General features: G+C 34.9%; 1 protein-coding gene and 1 pseudogene across 1 annotated transcript; one reads left to right on the top strand and one right to left on the bottom strand.

Annotated features, from left to right (window-relative positions):
• Window positions 1-727: 727 nt before the first annotated feature.
• Window positions 728-1,330, top strand: LOC143537409 (uncharacterized). Its single transcript, XM_077031188.1, has one exon. The coding sequence runs from the start codon at window positions 728-730 to the stop codon at window positions 1,328-1,330; it is 603 nt and encodes a 200-aa protein (XP_076887303.1).
• An 8,928-nt stretch (window positions 1,331-10,258) lies between these two features.
• LOC143537408 (short-chain dehydrogenase TIC 32, chloroplastic-like) lies at window positions 10,259-14,887 on the bottom strand (annotated as a pseudogene).
• Window positions 14,888-16,509: the final 1,622 nt, after the last annotated feature.

Below are 16,509 nucleotides of genomic sequence, written 5' to 3'. Positions count from 1 at the left end.
CAAGTCAAAGGACTTTGGGTTCGATGTAGCATGGGAAGACCCATTTCCCTTGTCCTTGCTTGAAGAGACTCATGTGACTGATAGTGACACATCAGTGGGTGAAGGCCAAACATCTTCACCTATACCCTCTAATACAAGTACCACAAATAGCCTTATTTCACCTAACATTCACCAGTCCACTACATCACCTTCTTTGAATCCTTCAAGCTCACCTTATATTACCTCACAAATACCTATGGCATCTACCAATCCTTTGACCACTCAACCTAACACATGCTCAACTCCCAACTACTCACATATGCCTTCAAAAAGAAAAACCAAAATTCCCTCTTGGCTACAAGATTATGAAAGTGGAGAGGGGCTTTCAGATGAAGATGCTCAGTTCATCTTCACTTTGGTGGAGAGGGGCTACAAGATTATGAAAGTGGAAAGGGAAACTTTGGTGGAAGGTTATATGGTCACTTCATCATTCTTCTAGATCGTGGTCGAGTGTTCTGGTTAGGCTCTCTTGTGCGGGTCCATGGAGGCAAATTGGAAAAACTGTAGAGGAGATTGAGCCGGTCGGGATCGAGTTAGGTAAAATGTTCCTCAAGGTAGTAAATAATGGGAAAAGTACTTGGTTTTGGTTGGATATTTAGATCGGAGATTGTCCGTTGTGCGACCGGTTTCCGAACCTTTTTCGATAGAAAAGTCGAAGTGGTGTTCGGTAGCCGACCGTCTTTTTATGATGGATGGGATCATTTGTGGAAGATGGGATTGGAGTAGACAACCAATTGGGCCAATTTTGGTAGAGGAGTTTAGAGACTTGTTAACTGTGTCCCAACATGTTCTTTTGGAGTCCGGATTCGACAAAACTATTTGGTGCGGAGACCCTTCAGGTGCATTTTCGGTTCGGAATTTTAAAAGAATTTTGGTAGATAAAATGTTGGTCAGGCCCGCTTCTATCTTTGATTGGAATAATTGGATTCCTAAAAAAGTGGGGTTTGTCGCCTGGAGGGCAATGCTTAATCGTTTACCTACTCTTGATGCTTTGGCTAGAAGAAACATTTCGATAAACTCTTTGGTTTGCCCAGCTTGCGGTAGTGAAGAGGAGTCGGTTGATCATGTTTTTATTTCTTGTGTTATAGCTCAAAAGGTGTGGTGTTTGATTTCCCAATGGTGTAAGGTTCCCTCAATTTATGCCTTTAGTGTTCGGGATTTGGTGGAGTTACACTTATACTCGTTATTTCCTAAAGATAAAGCTAAGGCGCTCCATGCGGTTTGCTTGGTTACGATGTGGTGTCTTTGGAAGAAGCGAAACGAGTTAATTCATAATGGGGTTCCGATTTAGATTTTGAGCATGATCGAAGAGATAAAGTCAATGAGTTTCCTTTGGGTAAAATACAGGTCCAAATGGAATGGGTTGACGTGGGAAGATTGGAGAAGATTTCGGTTGTAATCTTTTTAGTTTGTTGTTTGTTGTTTGTTGCTTGGTTTCTTGGGTGGTGCCCCGTTGGGTTTTTGTCGCAATTGCGGTGGCTTCTTGGTGTTTTTGTTTTTGGCGGGTCTAGCTTCTTACTAGTTTTATTTATTTATATATAAAATTTTGTTGGCCGTTCAAAAAAAAAAGATGAAGATGCTCAGTTTCTTGCCCTTTCCATTTCTGATCCTACCACCTTTTGTGAGGCTGCTGAGAAACCCGCATGGAAAAATGCAATGGCCAATGAGCTCGCAGCAATTGAAAAGCATGACACTTGGGAATTGGTTAGTTTACCTCATGAAAAAAAACCGTAGTTGGGTTGAAATGGCTTTGTAAGACAAAAATTGGAGCAGACGGTAAGATCATGAAGTATAAAGCAAGGTTGGTTGTAAAGGGGTACTCACAACAATATGGGATCGACTACCAGGAGACTTTTGCTCCGGTTGCTCGATTCGAGACTATTCGGGTTGTTATAGCTGTTGCTGCTCAAAAAGGTTGAAAACTACATCAATTAGATGTAAAAGCAGCCTTCTTAAATGGTGAGCTAACTGAAGAAATTTATGTCAATCAACCTAAAGGGTTCGAGAAGGTTGGAATTCAAGATAAGGTGTATCGTTTAAAGAAGGCCTTGTATGGGCTCAAGCAGGCCCCACGGGCCTGGTACTCTAGAATTGATGGGTACTTTACTCAAAATGGCTATGCTAGAAGCAACAACGAGCCAACTTTGTATGTTAAGAAGGTGGACAATGAGATAATATATGTGTGTTTATATGTAGATGACATCGTTTATACTAGCTCATCTGCACAACTGCTAAAGGAGTTCAAAGAAGGTATGGAGCGTGAGTTTGAAATGTCTGATATGGGCATGCTAAAGCTCTTTCTGGGTTTGGAAGTAAAACAAACTTCTAAGGGGGTGTTCTTATCACAAGAAAAGTATGCTAAGTCCCTTGTTTTCAAGTTTGGCATGGAAGAATTTCATGTTGAAAACACACCTATGAATGCAAATGAAAAATTACTTCGTGATGACAAGGCAGAAAAAACAAATGAGACGTTATTTAGGAGCCTAGTTGGTGGTTTAATTTATTTGACCAATACCAGGCCTGACTTAGCATACCCCGTCAGTTTGATTTCACGTTTCATGCAAGCTCCATCTAAGTTACACCTGGGTGCTGCCAAACGAGTTGTGAAGTATGTGGCAGGTACAATTGGTTATGGGTTTTGGTATGAGAAAGGCGTTCCCATCCAGTTAGTAGGTTACTCAGATAGCGACTGGGCAAGTTCCGTCGATGATAGGAAAAGCATTTCGGTGAGTGTTTTCTCTCTTGGAAGTGGAGCAGTGACGTGGAGCTCTAAGAAATAGAATACGGTCGCACTCTCAAGCACCGAGGCTGAGTATGTAGCCTCCTCAGCAGCCACATGTCAGGCCATATGGTTAAGAAGAATTTTAAGCGATTTGGATGTGGTACAAGACACCCCTACAGTCATTTTCTGTGACAATCAATCTGCCATTAACCTATCTAAGAATCCAGTGTTGCACGGTCGCTCCAAACATATAGAGATCAAACATCATTACATTCGTGACATGGTGGCTGAAAAAGAAATTTTCCTAGAGTATTGTGGTACAAATATGCAAGTTGCTGATGTGTTGACTAAGGCTTTAGCTCATGAAAAGTTTGTTCACTTCCGTCACCTTTTAGGAGTTGAGGAGTTTGAAGCAAGGGGGGGATGATAAAAATGCTCCAAGCCTCCACATGCAAAGTGGCTTGAGATGTGTGGAAGAAAGAGCATCGCTTGAAGCTGCAATCGAGACGAGAGTGAGGATGTATGTAGAACAAGTAAAGCCCTGATGAATTATATTATTATTAAATTCAAATGATGGTTAATTAATAATAGTTTTCAATCTGAAACTCAAAACCCTCACTCTCTTATCTCCCGATTGCTGCTCGCTTTTGTCTTCTTTCATCATCAATTCCGCCTCCGAACCTCGTGATGATTAGATCTGAAGGTTCAACTTATTAATTACTAGTCGTTGATTCTGATTATATGAATTTGAAATTTCAATTTCAGTATTTTATATAGTTTCTTCGTGAATTTGTTCAAATACATGATTATACATAGTCTGAGGGCATGATTTAAATGCATAGTTTCTTCGGCTCTTTTTTACAAGCTAAAGCTTGTGTATTTGCTTACTAACATTTTTAATTATTTGTATGTACTTGAGAAATCTTAAACGTGCCTAAGCTCAAGTTAAAATTAGTCAAAGCCTGGTTGTGTAGTGTGAAATTAATACATAAAAGTTGTAAAGAGCTAAAAAAGCTAAAATTTGAAGTTACACAAGGCTTGGCGAGTCTATGGGATTCCTTATATTACCTTCTTATAACTTTTCAATAAGTTAATAAACTACAAAAGTGTAATTTATTAACTTGTCTCTCTCACATCAAAAACAATCTCAAAAAACCTTATTATTTTTTAAAATGTTAATAAATTATAAGTTGGTGAAAATAAGCAATCCCAAACAGCCTTTAAAGAATCTTCTAATACAAGGCTCAAACTCGGATATAGTAACCGAACATGGGAAGATGATTGGTTATTCACCCGATACTCATACGAATGAGGTTTGTTTTGATATTGACGCAGAAGGGAAGGAAACAACACATTTTTGGCTTAGGCATAGTGAAAAGCTAGCAATGGCATTTGGTTAATGGTTACGGGTCTTGCAACTCCGATTAGAATAATGAATAATTTTACGATATGTAACGATTGTCACGTGCTCGCGAAGTTTGTATCGAAAGCGTTTGACCGGGATATAGCTGAATGAGGTTTGTTTTGATATTGACGCCAAAGGGAAGGAAACAACACATTTTAGGCTTAGGCATAGTGAAAAGCTAGCAATGGCATTTGGTTAATGGTTACGGGTCTTGCAACTCCGATTAGAATAATGAATAATTTTACGATATGTAACGATTGTCACGTGCTCGCGAATTTTGTATCGAAAGCGTTTGACCGGGATATAGCTGTAAGTGATTCGACATGTGTTTCACCACTTTAGGCAGGGTTAGTGTTCGTGTATGGAATGTTGGTAATGACTATCATATACATGTTGATTTGAAATTTGGACTTGGGATTATTTATAAGAATTTTGGTAATATTTTTTAAAAAGATTTGAAAATTTAGAAGAAAAAGTTAAGTGTTATGGGCTACTTGACATGTTAAGGTGCTCACTTAAGAGGGGAAAACATAAATCAATTTTGGCACGTTAGCTGACCCGAACCAACCTGTTTTGCAGTGTATGACAACGTATGTACTTCTATAATGCCTTTAGGCACATATCAGAAAAACCATATATACATTCATTTCAACACCTTAGATTTCTATATCGTTTTTTAGGATATGCGCCTTTAGGCCATATAAGCAATTAATGATCTTCCATCTTAACTAGCTGCTGATGTTTTAACATGTAGTATGTTACTATGATCTTATGAACCATTTGAACTATTAATATATAATTCGTTTTGAATAACATCAACCTGATTCGGGTTAACGGGTTCACTTGAAGTCAACTTTATTACTTTTACCACAACATCAACCTGTTCGAGTAAAGGAGCTTTCCAAGCTCGAATTTATGCTTTTTGGTCATGTCATCGGGGATCAGAAACAGGATTATTTTGATCTTAAAGCGGGATCAAGACGAGAAGTGAAAATCGAGGGGAGAAGTAGGAGGATAAACCAGAAAGTACCGATGGTTTGGAAGGAAACCGAGATGCAAAACAATGCATTATCACTGACTGACTCGAAGCAGCCAATGAAGCACTGTTCTTGAAAATAGAGCTAAACTGATGCTCAAAGGGGTACAATTTGATATTGGCGATTAGGGGTGGCAAATGGATTAGGATGATCCTCACATGTCACACCATTCACTTTCGGGTTTAATGCTAGATGGCATGTTGTCGCGGCTCCTTGAAAACCAAAACTAGTTAAATTAACAACATTTGTCCGGTGTAAGTTGTGTTTTATCTGGTCACAATGGTTAGCAAGCTATTGGTGTGGTTCTCTAAGTTTTTCCCGATAGAAATTTACAATAGAAAAATAAAAAACAGAGCTAAAGTACAAACTTGTGAAATCTTTAACGAAGTACTTCAAAACCATGTTGCTGATAACTATGCAATAAAGGATATCAACAAACAAGCACTAACTTGAAGTAAGTTTCTAGTTAACATTGTCGGATTATATAAGTACACGAGAAAACATTGTAGCTATGAAAAATGTAAATGACTATGAATTCGGAATTCAATGAGTTGACCGTTATTTTGACCCCCCTCATCCTATAATGTCATATCATGTATACCGGTCTCATAAATGAGTAACTGAAACTCGAATTATAGATGGCCAAAAGACTATAGTAGTCACCTTCAAACATGCTGCGAGCTCTTTAGATATTCTTGTAATTTGAAAAGGATGATTAAGAATTTGTGTTTTTGTTAACCTTGATTCATCGTTTATTAGATTAGAGAAAGGTCGATTGCATGCAAAACGATGACCTCTAGATGATACGTTGATTATTCGTCCTTCTGTATCTTGTTCGTATGAAGTTGTCTTCATCGCCCGGACAACATTTTTGTCAAAAGAAAATGACCTAAAAATATGAACCAAATTTGTTCATTTTCCTGAATTTTTGCAAGTCAATTATTTAAAAAAAAATCATCTAAACACACCAAAATGATTAGTTGCAAAATGTAGTTCGATCTCGTCCTTGGAAAGCTTGAATTGTGAAGACAAAACCCCAGCGTTGTTACTTACAACAAAACAAACACGAATATTGTATATTCTACAACCTGAATCAATGTACAAAGGTTGTAGTTTCAACCCGTTTAGTTTTAAATGTATAGGGGCTGCAATGTTGCCATATTTAGTTGTAAATCGTTGTATAGAGATGTCAGATTGTAGTTTTGAGTTTTGACCCTTGAAGTTATATATTTCTTATTTACTTTTACCTAACCCGTTTATAAGTCAATTTACCATTACGTTTTCTACATATGACACGATTTCTTACATTAGAATGTGTAAAGGAAGGCCCAAAGAACAGTATTTGGCTGCAAAATCCCTCACCAAGGCCAGAGAGCTTAGATCTAACTCCATGTCTCCATCACGTCGACTTTAGCGTTAGGTGTTTCCGTTAATATAGTTTCCTTGACGGTTATACCTTTCTCTGTGTCCCGTACCGCCATAACTACATGCACACCGCACAAGGCAAGGACACGTGCGATCTAAGCCCCGATATCGCTTGTAGCTCCTACATGCATGCATGCACAATTTTTTACCTCAACTCTTCAAATAAAACTAAGGAAGACCAATAGACGCATGCAAGCTCATACCTGTCACAATGGCGGTAAGACACCCGATCCAGCGATTCCATTGGTAACTTCTTCGGCTGTTGATGATGCTAAAATCGACATTCTCTTTCGGTTAATAAATCGATGTATTGGAGCTTGGTATAGATCAATAATATGTTCTTAGCTTTCTAAAAACTTGTTTATGTTATTGTGTGTTAGTAAGTGTTTGGTCTAAATATATATCTGACTAAGAAAATATCAAATTAATAATTCATTTTAATTTAATTACACTCTAATTAGGCTATATATCTGACATATGTATCATTTGTGTACTCTGTCGGAAAACATGACGTGGATAAAGAATTCACAGACAAATTTTATGAGAGATCATCAATGAGGAGTCAAGAGTGGGCTTGGCGGTTTTTTGCGGATAAACAAAAGAGAAGATTATAAGGTCATTTATACTAATTTCGGCAACATACCGAAAATCGAACATTTTATTGTTTGTTTTAAATAATTGTAATAGTAGAAATATGATGTTACTTCCCTTGTCACATAAGATCAAGTGACATGCTAAGTAATATTTCCACACTACAAGAAAAGTTATTAATAGGAGCTAAGAAGCTTTAGCGACGATAAATAGGATTGGCTAATGGCTACCACAATGACATGCCGTTGGCATAGCCTAAGGCTATATATACGGTGTGGCTACTGTTTTGTCACTGAATTACTGAGGTGGCGGTCGGTGCCGACGACAAACGTATCATTTTTTTTATTGTCTACCTTTCCCGACATCTTGTTGTCGATGTATATATCTTTTAGGTTGAATGGTTATCAATATTATAATTGGAACTTTAGTTTAAAATGTTAAGACGTGGGTATGGAGAAAGAGTAAATCTTGATTATTTTAATCACCGGTAGTAATCGTGTTGGGTTGACTGACTGATTAAACTGATGAACCCGAATATCACACATATATTTCGTAGTTAAAAACGATATCAACCCTAACTTGGACATACTTAAATACTTAAATGATATAACCCGGCCCCCTTGTAACTCATTTATATATTCTGATTTAAACAGGTTGATTGTTTATGGATTTGATGTGGCTTTACTCATTCCATCAAAGTCAAACCGTTTTCGAATGAAATTATTTTTCTTGGTAAGAAATGTGAACTACAATTTGGGTTATTGCCTCTTTATTTCTCTTTGTTCATAGTTGTTTTGAATAATTTGGTTCAATGTCATATATATAAATAAGTTATATATATTTCCTTAGTTTAATTTTATATTTGGGTTTGAATAATTTGGTTCAATTGCATACAAATCTAGGTACTTTAATTTTTTTTTTAATTGTGGTATTATATTCACAAAGAGAGTAGCAATTGAATAGTCACCAGCAAATACATAATTCACATCTCTTTTATTTGCGCGGTTACATAGGGTCCACTCTCAAGAAGCCTGATATTAAAATTTTTAAAAAATATATCTTATATAAAATTAATTTAAAACAACAACTTAAATTTAAAGCCCATTAACCTTTTTAAAACTTATTATTGAATTGGTATTGATAGCTATTAAATACGACATATTAAAGAGTATGAGTTATGAAGAGTTGATATTCACAACATCGCATCTAAGAATGTTAGGAAAGCCCCATGGTTTGTTTAAAAATGTAAACTATTTTTTTTTAAAAGAGTGTTGTGGAAAAAGTATTTACTAGAATGGTGTTTCTATAAAAATATTTATTAATTTAGTGTTTTTTAATTTCTCTCTCATAATGTTATTAGATAGCCTATAAAAACAAACTATTTAAATATTTTTAAAAGTAAGATTTTATTTTAAATTAAATAATTATGTTTTTATTTTTTCTTCTATTAAATAAACATGTTTTTAATATAATAATAACATAATATATATATATATATATTAACAAATGTAACACATAATTTTTTTTTCTGATCTTTATAAAATAAAAAATGAACAAATATTATCCTTATATAAATTCTTATGTTTATAAATTTTATATTACGTGTACATTTTTTTTGTCTTTTAGATATAATTATTGTAAATAAAAAATTAACGACCCATCTTGACGAGCCACGAGCTAGCTTAAGCTTTCAACAAGTCGAGTTTGAACTTGACTTTTCAACATGTTAAAATAAACGAGTCGAGTTAAGTCGGTTCGTTTTTAAGCTTGAGCCTGAGCCCTTGTTCAGCTCGTGAACAATTCTTATCCGATCAAGTTTGCCATTGGCAAATTTATTTTTCTTTATCCGTTGAATTCAAATATGGTGATTCAAACAACAATTTCATGTGTAACCTCATCAAGCTAAAACTTATATATTGTCATTGTCTAAAAATGTTATACCTTTTTGTCTTATTAATTATATAAAGTAATGCACTTATGTATATAAGAAAATGGTTTGCTAAAAAGTGAAATTATCACAAAGTAGAATTTAATATTTACTATAATCAAAATGAAGATTATATAAAAAGTGAATTTTAAAAAAATAATAAAAGTTATCAGATGATATAAAGAAAAAAAAACCAAACATATGTATTATTTTTTTACAAACCGTTTTAATACTAATAATGATATGACGAAAATTCTTCCAACTTACGAGACTTGCAAATTAAAAAAAAAGAAAAGAAAAAAACATGCTTTAATAATACAACGAAAAAACTCTTTCAATATTGTGAGACATGCGTATTAAAAAAATTGTATTCTTTTAAATTAAAAAAAATGCAGGTGTATTTAATAATAAAAATTGTTTACAAAATATTAAAACTAGTTTCTTTTATTAAAGTTAGAGGTTATCCAATTATATCAAGAGTGAGAAAAGCTAAAAACACTAAATTGGTAAATACTTTTAAATGAATACCATTCTAGTAAATACTTTTTCACACAACACTCTTTTAGGACAAAACTCATAATTTTGTTACAATATTTTTTAACTTTTTGTTTATTGTTATAAAAATTATCATCGTACTAATAAATTGTGTATGCAAGGTTCATTTATACTATTTGCACTGGACACCCGAATTCTAAGAGACGTCCTTAATACTTTGTTAACCAGCTTGTTTTTTCTCATCCTACATGTATGATCGTAGTGTGTCAACTAGGCAACCATGACTACCGGTTGAGATACCATCACATCTTTTGATTTACTCCTAAGAAGTTATGTTTTATACTTTTTTATTTAGATTTGTATACAATTGGAAGGTCAGCCATAATCTAAACGGGTTGTTACACATTTACTATAAAGTTTTTATCTTATGTTCATATGCTAGCTCAGACTCATTCACAATTTTCTTTTAAAATGGGTATGAGTACAAATATTTCACTTAGATCAACATACGCATTCTGAGTTTGCAATAACTATATTGATCAACTTTATCGCATGAGCTCGAGGATAATAACCCGTGGGTGCTATATAGTTTATACACCGACCTGGCCATAAGGGAATCACTCACTTGGAGCCAGGCTAAACTTCCACAACTCCTTGGCTAACTCTTGATCTTTAGCTCTAGTTGACGGTTCCACCAAATTACTATTGGAAAAATACTCTCCAGTCACACCTTTCACTTTTGGGTTTAAAACTAGACAGCATGTTGTTGACGCTCCCTGAAAATCAAAAGCTATTAATTAAACAGGCAATTTCGACTTCGTCAAATGAACATAATATTTCCAACATCATGAGGTTTCTTAACCCGTTAAGGACCATCTACACAGTGTAAGCCACATTTTAGCATAGGTTAGTGTAATGGTGTGGTTACATGAGTTTTCATAAACAGATTCTCACTGTTACCAAAAAACAATCAAACATCATGTACAAACCTGTGAAACGTCTTCCAAGAAATGCTTCAAAACCGTGTTGCAGGTAACAATGACAATTTTTTTTAATCAAGGAACGATCTTTAAAGTAAGTTTCTAGGAATATCGTAGGATTGTCTACGTACCCGAGAAAACATTGTAGTCATGAAAAATCTCAGTGGCTATGAATCCTGGATGCAATGAGTTTGCAGTGATATTGACCCCATCCTCCTAATAATAAGAGACCATCATTATAATTTAATAACTCACTCAAAACTAGTTATAGATGACAAAAAGGCAAAAGCCGAACTTGATCACCTTAAAACGCCTCGCGAGCTCATTAGCACGAAGTATGTTAGCCAGTTTTGATCAACCATAAACATTTATGTAAGGCCCCGTTACCGGTAGCCCTAATTTCGTGTTGGATTTACTCATAAACGCAGTTCTAAATATCATAGTTAATTTAAAACATTCGCGGAATATAAAAGTTTTCATAAAACATTTCATAACAAAACACCTCTTGTCTTAAAACAACATCTTGTCTTTCAAAATAAACAAAACATTAAACTTAAACGTCTTGAGTCTTCCGATGCCAGCCTCTTATTCAGTGCCACGTGTCTCCTCAAGCGAGCTGCCTCATCTTACTCACCTGCGTGCATACTAAAAGTCAGCTACGCTGAGTGAGTTCTAGTTAATCACATAATCATACAATACCTTCTTACATTTCATACTTAACCTCTTAACTTTCTTACATACACACGTAAGTGCATATACTTTCGTTCTTACCTTCATACTTCCTTTACATACATAATCATACGTTTTAAAGAGCCTTTCGCCCTATAACCTCACAGATATTATAAGGGTCTGGTCCCTAACATCACAGATATTATAAGGGTCTGGTCCCTAACATCACAGATATTATTAGGGTCTGGTCCCTAATATCACAGATATTTTTAGGGTCTGGTCCCTAACATCACAGATATTAATAGGGTCTGGTCCCTACCATCACAGATATTATTAGGGTCTGGTCTCTACCATCACAGATATTATTAGGGTATGGTCCCTTTGTTTCGTGTAACTGTACCGTACCTGTTCATTCATACTTTCCTTGACAATACGTGCAATCTCCGAAAAGCGTTCACGTACCATCATCATAACATATATACATTATGCATACATCATATATTCATACATACATCATATCTTTCATCATACTTATCAATCATATCTTAACTACCACCTGACGGTACATGCAATATCTGAAGATCGTTCACGCACCGTCAAACAATCATCATACATAAATCATACAAGGCATACACTTACCACTTAAGATAAGTGTATTAACTATCACATCGAGTATGCACATAGCCCCGAAAACATAACAAGGAAGTGGGGCTAGAAACTCACCTGAAGTCGGTTACGTTCACCGTTAATTGTTATTCCTTTCTTCAGTTGGGCACGGCTAACTGTATAATAATTACATGCATTAATTAACTATCACTACTTATCTCGCGTTTCTAGTCTAATTATAACCCTTGACGAACGGGGTCCGGGGGCAGCGCCCCTGGCAGCGGGGTCTAGGGGCGGCAGCCCCTAGCAGGGTCCAAGGGGCAGAGCCCCTGGCTGGGGTTAAGCTGCCAAGTCAGCTTGGAAAAATTTTATTTTCATTAACTGTCTTAACACATTTTCCATTAGCATTTCGAATCATTAAATAATATGCTACTTAAAAGTTCAAAGGCTTATTTGTAATTAAATCATTCTTTTCTAAGTTCAGGGACCATTCTGCCATTCTGTTAAACTTCTAATTCGTCCCAGTCCTTTAACGAATGGGGTTCATAACGAATGAACCCATTCGTTACCATATAACGAATCAGGCCTTATTCGTTTGGTCTGTTTAGCGAATTAAACCCTATGACGAATTGAACTCTTAGCGAATCAGTCCACATAGCGAATTAGTCCATATAACGAATTAGACCTTCTAATTCGTTATTTCTTTTAACAAACTAATCATAACGAATCAAGGGTAATTCGTTACCCTTTTCCCTTAACGAATCAGGGACGAATCATAGGCGAACTAGAGCTAGTTCGCTGTGCCCCCTTATGCGAATCAACTAGCGAATCACCCTCAGTTCGTTAAGTCCCCATAGCGAACTAGGGTTAGGTCAGGTAATGTCAGAACATTCCCTGACATTCCTTATTCTCGTACTACTATTCCGGCGCCGCCTTTCTGGCGCCGCCTTTGCCGGAAAGCAGCCGGAAAACCGCGAACACGTCGGAAAAACGAGTTTTAGCTCGTTTTTCACCGTTTTTCGTCCCGTTCGATCCAGATCTGAGCTAGGGTGACCCCTAAGCTCATCATAGGTTCGGTTTATACCCGATTCCACCCGGATCTCGTGACTTAAACAGTTTAACGGTGTCGGCTCGTCGTTTCGTGACCATAACTAACGGATTAAGCTCATACAACAAAATACTATCATACCTTGGGTCGGGATCCGTTTCTTCTTCTATATTTCGGCTAGAGTGAGAGAGAAACTTGAGAGATAATCTTAAGTGTGTGTTTTGGATGGTGTAAGGGATATGTGTAAATGAATTAAATGGAGGATTAAGGATATATATATTTTTGATCATGGGCTTAAGCCCATGGTCTTTCCTTCATTCCCCCATATCCCAAGTCCATAACCCATATCCATTTACCCAACACAAGTCCATCTCGTATTCTATTTAACTAAACCGATAACGACCCGCTATAAAACAAACGAACTTTATTTTATTAATATAACCGAAAGTAGGATGTTACAATTTAGAGAAGAACTATAACTATCACATACGTTTAAATCGCGTTAATGGCATGGTAAAAAAAGTTCTCGTACTTTGTAAAAGTCAGAATTTGTGTGTTTTTTTTCACCTTGATTCATGGTTTATTTGATCAAAGAAAGCAGGTAAATTGTATGCAAAACGATGACTTATAGATGATACATTGATTATTCGTCCTTCCGTTTTTTTTTTCATTTGAAGTTATCTTCATCGTCTCCAACAATAGATTTGTCAAAAGAAAATGGCTTGAAAATATGAACCAAATTTGTTCATTTTTTATATATTTCCAGAAAAAGATCGATTTTGACTAGAAAAAATCCAATACAGTGGTTTAAAAAGCAATTATTCAAAACAGAAAGCATACAACAGACCTAAATAATTAGTTGCAAAATGTTGTTCAATTCCATCCTTCGAGAGCTTGAATCCCGGTGATAAAATCCCTGCATTGTTGCTTACAACAAAACAAGCAAGGAATTCTCAGAGTCTTCAACCCAAATAAGGTGTAAAGGTGGTAAATTCGACCCGCTTAAGTATAAATTAATGGGGGTAGTGATTTAGATCAATTTAGTTATAAATGAATGTTAGAGGTGGTGATTACAACATGTTTACTTATAAATTAAGGTATACAGATGGTAATTTTAACCCATTTTAATTATAAATGAATGTTAGAGATGGTGATTACAACATGTTTACTTATAAATTAAGGTATACCGATGGTAATTTTAACCCATTTTAATTATAAATGAATGTTTGATGTGGTGATATTAACATGTTTACTTATATAAATGGGTAATTTTGGTTATACTTAATTGCACCAGAATAGGTAAAGAAATAGCCCAAAAGACTGTCAATAACTTAATGCATACAACTTCACTAAATCAGATTATTCAAACACTTAACTAATTTTAGTAATCTTGTTTTAAGACAAAATTGTTCCTTACAAACAAACAAACAAAAAAGATTAAAAAAAATGTTTCGGGTCAACCAAATCAAAATCACACATTACAACGACATTAAAATCTATTATATTTATCGTATGTTCTTTATCTTACATTAGAATGTGTAAGGGAAGACCCGAAGAACGGTATTTGGCTGCAAAATCCCTAACCGATGCCTGAGAGCTCAGATTTAACTCCATTATCTCGACTTTAGCATTAGGTGTTTCCGTCAATTTATTTTCCTTGACGGTTATACCATTTTGGGTGTTTCTTACCGCCATAACTACATGTACACCGCGCATGGCAAGAACTCGTGCGGTCTGAGCTCCGATACCACTTGTAGCACCTATATGCATACACCATTTTGACCTCAATTATGCAAGTGATAAATAAATAGAAGCTTGCAAGTTAGTTGATCATACCTACCGGTAACAATGGCAATAAGACCGAATCCATGGATTCCATCAGTGACTTCTGCTTTTGAAGATGATGAAAATCCTGATGCTCCTTTTCTTCCAAAAGTCCACATCCTAATAATAGATGGTAGGATAAAATATACGTACCTTAAATACTTAATCAATATTAATGTTCCTAATTAACTATTGTCAACCTGTTTCTGAGTGTTCAAAACGATCTACAAACGAGTTATATAACTTCCTTTAAGGTTATATTCAGATTTACCACTACTAGAAAGCAAATCATTTTCTCACAAAAACTTCATACAAATTTCCTAAAACAAGTAGTTACATCATATTTCTAACAAAAGAAAAATAACTCCAACTTTGCTACAATATTATCTAATAAACATTATGTCAAGTCAAAATAAATTTGTAGTGACACATATATGGTATAGTTAGGTGTAAAGTGCAAAAAAAAGGTTTTTGTCTACTAGATATATTCAAACTCATTAATTTCCACGATTTCAAACCATTTCATAAAATTAATGTAATCACCATTTAATTTTCTTTTGTATTCTTTGTTGTATTGCACCCAACAAGTAATTGGCAAATTAATTCACATTATATTTAATACTCAAGAATATTAATTCATTCAATAATTAATTAACGAATCTCGTTAGTTCCAATTGATTTTATTATTTTTAGTTTTTAATGGTCATTGAGATCATTGACTCGGTCACCCGGGTTAACCCAACAACAAAAGACGACCCCACACCGACAGAACGGAGATGATTAAATGAGTTAGTGGCCAGTCAATGATCCCAACGACCAATAGAAAATAAAAATAAAAAAATCAATTGAAACTAACGAGATTTGTTAATTAATTATTGCATGAATTAATATTCTTGAGTATTAAATGTAATGTGAATTAATTTATCATTTATATGTTGGGTACGATACAGCAAGGAATACAAAAGAAAATTAAATGATGATCACATTAATTTATGAAATGGTTTGAAATTGTGGATCGGCTGATGATTTTACACAAATTATTGTGGATCACCATTTAATTTTCTTTTGTATTCTTTGTTGTATCGCACCCAACAAATAAATGGTAAATTAATTCACATTATATTTAATACTCAAGAATATTAATTCATTCAATAATTAATTAACAAAACTCATTAGTTTCAATTGATTTCATTATTTTAATTTTATTGGTCATTCGGGATCATTGACTGGGCACCAACTCATTTAATCATCTCCGTTCTGCCGATGTGGGGCTGTATTTTGTTTTTGGGTTAACCCGGGTGACTGAGTTTTATTCGTTGGTCGTTCAAATATATATATAATTTACATATTTATTATTCATTAATGCATATATGATACATCTCATAAGCATTCTATTATCAAAATTTGTAATTAATACTATGCATTTAAAGCACAAAGATTATTAAGGGAAAACTAATATCTTTTATATACATATATGATACGTCTCAACCACTTGGGTCTATCTCTCTTCCCATAGGCGCTCCGCTGATCACAGAGGTCAGTTCGCTGCCTAACGCTGTGTGATCCCAGTAAAGGTTAGTTTTACATAGATCATCTTCTCAAGCAGGCATTAACAATTATAATTATGGCTATCTTTATCTTGTTTTGTTCTTGCATGCGTATATATACATAATACATATATGATCCATCATCGAATCGAGTCGGGTTAATTCCTTCCTTATATCTTTGATGCATTCTAATG

This window comes from Bidens hawaiensis, unplaced genomic scaffold, assembly GCF_021521415.1.
Source record: "Bidens hawaiensis isolate Kalapana, Puna unplaced genomic scaffold, B.hawaiensis_p1.1 tig00011186_1, whole genome shotgun sequence".
Lineage (NCBI taxonomy): Eukaryota > Viridiplantae > Streptophyta > Magnoliopsida > Asterales > Asteraceae > Bidens > Bidens hawaiensis.
This window is presented reverse-complemented; position numbering and strand designations above follow the sequence as displayed.

Bases quoted from the DNA above. Each gene is read 5' to 3' on its own strand.
- LOC143537409 (XM_077031188.1), top strand. From the start codon at position 728: ATGGATGGGATCATTTGTGGAAGATGGGATTGGAGTAGACAACCAATT.